This window comes from Metopolophium dirhodum, chromosome 2, assembly GCF_019925205.1.
Source record: "Metopolophium dirhodum isolate CAU chromosome 2, ASM1992520v1, whole genome shotgun sequence".
NCBI lineage: Eukaryota > Metazoa > Arthropoda > Insecta > Hemiptera > Aphididae > Metopolophium > Metopolophium dirhodum.
In genome coordinates, this window is record NC_083561.1 from 34,105,748 (window position 1) to 34,112,356 (window position 6,609).

General features: G+C 27.3%; 1 protein-coding gene across 1 annotated transcript; it reads right to left on the bottom strand.

Annotated features, from left to right (window-relative positions):
* Positions 1 to 805: 805 nt before the first annotated feature.
* On the bottom strand, positions 806 to 5,017 carry LOC132938144 (RNA-binding protein 42-like). Its single transcript, XM_061004827.1, has 5 exons — positions 4,845 to 5,017; positions 3,223 to 3,399; positions 2,886 to 3,064; positions 2,171 to 2,368; positions 806 to 925 (listed from the first exon to the last, which is right to left on the bottom strand). Exons 1-5 carry the CDS (start codon positions 4,892 to 4,894, stop codon positions 837 to 839), a joined length of 693 nt encoding a protein of 230 aa, XP_060860810.1. The 5' UTR covers positions 4,895 to 5,017; the 3' UTR covers positions 806 to 836.
* Between the last annotated feature and the right edge of the window lie 1,592 nt (positions 5,018 to 6,609).

Here is a 6,609-nt window from a genome sequence, read left to right on the forward strand (position 1 = left end):
ATTAAGAACATATAACCATTGAATTATATGATAAGTGATAACATATGTCATATAGTTATCATATAGTTCAATGCATTGATTAAATAATAGTTCAATGAACATAACAAACGTCCACTTGCGGGAGTGAGAGACCGTCTATCTCTCTTCCACGTCAAAGATCGCGACCTCTTGCGTTGTATGCATTAACATTATAGCCTATATCCATTCTTCTATTATCTATGAAAAACCACAATATAATATACATAGACCATGGAGTAATATAGTATACTCTAGGTACTCTATGACATAGACCCATGGTCTTAGACTATTAGATTATTATTAATAATTTTGATATTTGAAAAGTATATGTAAGTAAGAATAGCGTGTACCAGTGTACCAGACGTATATATTACATAGGGCTAACGGCTAACTATACTAATATACATTTATATTTTATACTAAAATATGCGTGTTCGAGAAATGTCGACTCATGTACCTATCACTCATCAGTGTATGCACAACCGTACTCGTATATATTATTATACCAATGACTCGTTTTGATTTTTGAGCTACTTAAAGACATTTTACATTTGAACATTTATTTGTTTTTTTTTTTTTATAGTTTTTATACTTTTATACAGGTATTTAACTTTTGATAATTAGTCTTATCAAGGTTGCTATATAGCTCTAATGCACTATGACTTATTTCTTTACTATACGATAAAATTAAATAGTTTAGCTATATTAATAAATACTAAAATATCATACATTATTTATTATTATTATTTATTAAATGTATAAATAATAAGTAAGAACTATATAATATGGTCATCAAAATAAAACAAATTCCATAGACGCTATTCCAAATTATTAAATAAGAGATCAGTATTTCTTTTTTTCCAATTACTTTTTTCTATTTTCATTGGGCGACTTCCGACATATTTTCCTGAAATAATTAACCGTATTTTTAATTGTATAATTTACTTTTCTTTTCCTAATCATAATAACCATAATATAATTTATAATAATAATAATAATTCAAATTTTCCTGTTTCATCTTTTATATTTTCTCACTCCACCATTCACTCTCTAGAACTTCAGCACCCAATTCACTAATTTATTTTATCATTGTATGTAGAGTTTTTAAACAATCTATAAACTGTAAGCACTGAGCATACGTACTGATTATTATTATTTTATAGTTTATATGATATAGGTACTTAATTGAAATATAAAGAATATAATTATAATATTATATATTTATTCCTATATACCTACAAATGGCTACAATATACTAGGTAATATATACCTACTATAATATCATTGATTTGGGCTTTTATAGCACAGAATAACACGGAATTATTCTGTGGTTATACTTTATAGTACCCACCTATATATTGGTGGGGGAGGGGGCTGATATTTTAACATAATAAATACTATTTGGGGGTTCTTATAAATTCCCTGTTTTAATATAAATTCCGCCGAAATTGTAAATAATAAACTATTTTTAGTGATGATATTATAATACATGATATGCCTATTACATAGGTACATCGTCTATCTATGTTGTGTACATTTTATTTTCTGTTATTTAATAAAATCAATTTTGTTGGTTCTTAGTTATTTTTTTATGATATTGTCACCCGCCCTAAATTCTGATTGATGGGCGCCCTTGTGTGTTAGTGTGTACTAATGATATAAAACATATTTTGTATCATAAAATAACATTAACATAAATGTAAATGCAAGCCTTTTAAATTTTGTTATTATTAAAAATAATAATTTACTTATATTTAGTGGATTGATAGTCGCCGGAATCAATATGTTAAAAAGTTCGGCGGAGTTGATTCGCGGCACAATCGATACCTAGATCTTATAGGTAAAAAAGTCATTTCGGCGCAATTGATATAATATATGTGGGCGTAATATTATCACGCCCACTATTTGATCATTGAAAATTAATTCCTGGTACGGTTTTATACAAAAGTTATTATAAATATTGAAAATAGGTCATGGGGATCCTCCAACCCCTTATCATCCCTCTCCTGTTTGACCACCTATATATGTAAAGGTACGCAGATATTCGATAATGTATTATATAGATATATAAAGACATGGCTATATTAAGTCTAATATTGTATTATACCTACCTATGCTTTATTTTACATTAATCTTTTATATTACCAATTACCATGTAATTCTTTGATAGCTCGTAAATAGTCCACAGAATTTCCAAACGATACGAATCCGTAGCAACCACGTGACATGCTTGTCTCACGATTTTTTACTACATGAGCTTTGACGAATGAAGGATACTGGATAAATGGCATACTCAACATGCGATCATTAACTTCTCTTCCCAAATTTCCCACAAATAAACGAAAATCATCTGCGTGATCATTTTAAATTATATCCTGTTTACAAGTATTTACATATACCTTATAGGCTACTATACTATACATGTTAAGTGTTTTTTTTTATTTGTGACAAATTCAATAGTGGGTAGCAACAAACACAAACATAATATTTGGCATTTGCTTAAAATAATAATCGAATTAGGAAAGATAAAATGAAAGTAATTTAACTTAGGTACAATACTATCAACTATGTAAAATATTATAAGTATATATATATAAGTATATTGTATATTTATTATTTATATCCATAAAAAGTCCGATGTCCATGCCACCTAAGTTTATTTAGTATTTAAGGAACTAGTCTCGTTTTGAGCTCAAGGCCCAACAAAAAGTAATGACCAGCAATTATTCAATATTATACCTATTTAAATAAAATACATTATGAATGCAGGTGTTCACCTTCTCACACCTTACAGTTAAAATAAGTTAAATAATAATCAATTAATTTAATATACAAATAACAAAAACGAGTAAAATTATTATGCTTACCATTTGACCATTGTTCCAAAGTTGGATCGTACCAAACTTTTCCAGCGGCTTTACGATAGAATTGTTTTTGTTTAGTACCGTATATTTTGGAAGACGACGATGCACATCCAGCGGCTGCAATCGCTATGTGTGCCTTGCTGTTTAGTTCATTTTTACCTATCAAAGACTTAGTTTTTGTCCTAAACAGTATTATAAGGTATCTACTTATAAAAATGGAAGATCAACTATGGATATTTACTATTTAAATTTGCTTAACATTTTAACATGTATTATAAAATAAAATATGTGTTAGATTATAGATATAAATAAATACCTATAGGCACTTGTATTGTCTTACTTCGAAATTAAAGTGGATGCGCTTTGATTTTGTAACAGTGAATTGATTTCTTTAGATAATGTAATAGCCAAGGGAGATTGTTGAAAATCATGACTATGTATTTTTATTTTTTTTAAATAATTTTTAGTTTTATTATCATCATTGACATTCTTGTTTAAGCCAATATCTTGTTCAAATCTAAATGAACATTCAAAATTGATTGATATATTTAAACATTATATGAAAACTTCTGCAATGTTCTTAATGTCAAAAAACTATATTTAAAATCAACTGTAATTTTTCTAAAAAAAATATTCCATCACCATAATACTAATGGGCGCAGGGAAATTCCGCCCGAAATGAACTACAGGTAAAATAAGGTCTATGTAAATTCCACGCGAAAAAAGTACAGGCGATAAAAGGCACATGTAAATTCCATTCGTAAAAAAAATATTATTAATAAACACATAATCCTGCCTATAATAAAAAAGTTCTTATTACATAATGAAGTTTTTACAAAGTACCTAGTTTTTAATAATGATACGAGAAATAACATAGATTAATCATTATAAATATATATTATAATATATATTATATTTAATATCATTATAATATATATTTCACATATTAAGTCAAAAATTACTACATAATTCATATCAAATTAAAAAAAAATTGTAAAAATAGTACCTAATATTTATAATAAAGACGAGTCAAAATATAATCATAATCAATAATTACCGCATATACCTCTAAGTCATATACAATTAATAAAAATCGTAAAATAGTAATAATAAATATGAGTCATAATCTATAATATAAAATGAATATTTTTTTTTCTTGTCAAAATCCCCAAAAGTATTTTTTAAATACTATATAACACACCGCGTTCGAGTCGTACAGCCACGAAACGCTAAGTTTAAAAATATTTATTTTTTCCGGGCGTAATTTACAAATCCATTTTTGTACCTGTATTTTTTTCGGGCGGAATTTATTACATGTACGTTTTTTTACCTGTATATTTTCCCAGGCGGAATTTACCATAGACCTTATTTTTACCTATTCACTTCGGACGGAATTTACAATTTCCCATAATAATATACCAGACGTCAACAATTATTGTTGAGTGTATTGGCCTCAAAAACAGGTACTTATACGAAATCAATATTAGTTTGTCCAAACCAAACTGTTTAACTTATACCAAATACATAGGTATTAGGTAGTAAATTTCACTACATAGTAAATTATAGTAAACTCTAAAGTATCAACAAATGCAAAAAATTGGTCCACTGAAACCGTGGTTCGAACTCGAAGAATTCTGTACTAAAATACACAGGCTCATCGCATAAATAATAATAATTATTATTATTATAAAAACCAATAGCAACCAATAACCATTGATAAACAAACATTTTCATCGTAAATCTTAAAATCTCGGTTTGAGAACCTTCCTGGGTTAGACCTCTTATTTACTTTTTTTGCTACAAAATGTAGCCCATCTTCTTCCTCAAGGTCTGTCTATCTCTGTATCGAATTTCCTCGCAATCGGATGAACGGTTTACGAATGCACAAAGGGCATAGGTATAGAAACAATTTTTGAGTTTTATAGATATAGATTCTACATATAGACTAAAAGTGGTAATTACTTGTTCATTTCTTCTTCCATAAGTTTCATTTTCTTAAAATGATTAGCCATGATTTTGTGGGTATGATTGACGAAAAAAAAATGTTTAGGTATACCTACTTAACGACAATATTTTACGTTAGAATGGTTTTTAACGACACATTTTTAGATAACTATAAGTTTCACGAATATTCATTGTTCAGTGATATTCCAACATGCAATGAATAACCGTTTCACATAGATGTTAGCTATATGTGCTAAATAGTGTATCCATAGGCCTAACCTGGTACCTAACAATTCTATACCACGATGGAAAAACAAACATAACCATGGTAACTGTAGTTTGTGAAACAAACAGAATCACCAATCACATAGAATAATATTTTAATATCCTATAAAGCTGGGTTTCCTATGAACGGTCTCTCACAAACGTTTCCCATCGGTTAATATGGGTTAGATCGGTTAGGATTGGTAACATATTAGTTACCTCATATATTCTTATGTTATCAATATTGTTATCAATATAGAGCCGTGTAAAATGAATGAACCAGCAGCTATACCTGATAAGTAAAAACTACTGATAAGTAACAGTAAAATAGACGAATGGATCATAGCAGGAAAAATGTCTCACTGTCCATGACGTCATTACGCCGTATTGCCGTTTATCATTGTTGATAACAGTAGACAAGCATATTATCACGATTTAAGATATTTAAGACTTATTATATTTTTATTATTTTAAAAGTTGTTACTTTCTATTGTTTTAAATAGATAAACCAAAATTATATATCAGATACCTTTACTAAATAATTTCTTATTTAAACAGAAAAAAAAACTTACTATTCAAATAAAAAAGTTTAAATGCTTAAATTTTAATACTATTATTAATATTTTTCAAAAGTATATTAAAACATTAATTTACTATACATTATAATAATTTATCTGTGTGAAAAAGTACATGTAATTTTAGTATATACCTAATCTAGAAAAAACCATTAATAATTTTGATTAAGTGAGCCTTGACAGTTTTACATTAAATTTAGGGAGCCTCTTGACAAAAAAAAATTGAGAATAACTGTACTAGATTATACTGTAAAATATCTAAATATATATAACTAGCGGTCCCAGTAAACAATCATGTTTGTAATGTTGCATTTCAATTTAAAAACTTCATATACATTTTTCACTGTTTAAAATCACATTTATTTTTATTTTTTCGAACACATCGTTTCAAAAATTATTAATTAATATATAATTTATTGGTATAGTAATAAATTAATTAATGAAATAAAACAAACACACCTACTATAATTATTAGTAATAATAATATATCTATGTATAAATTATTAAAATACAAAACGAACAAACGAAAAACGATTCTGAACAAAGACATCGTTAACTAATAAATAATATTGAGATTAAAGTAATTTATTTTACTATTAGACATTAGCACCTACAATAGTAGGTTAAAGTCATTTTTGCCCAAATAATAACATTTGAAAGTGTCATCGTGTCTATAAATTATAATAATATACTCTAAAAGTTTCATAAATCCGCGAATACTTACTATTTTTAAATTACAACAAAATAACTAAAATCGTTATTTTTGGTTTTAATATGTAATTTCGTCCAAATTTTAACTTATAATATCTGTAAAAAGTAACTGTGTTTATAATAGATTATTTAGATTTTTCGGTTACAATATGAACCAGGGGCGGACTGGGCCGGCGGGATACTGGGAACTTTCGCGGTGGGCCGCTACTCAAAAATGATTTGTTATTGCTATA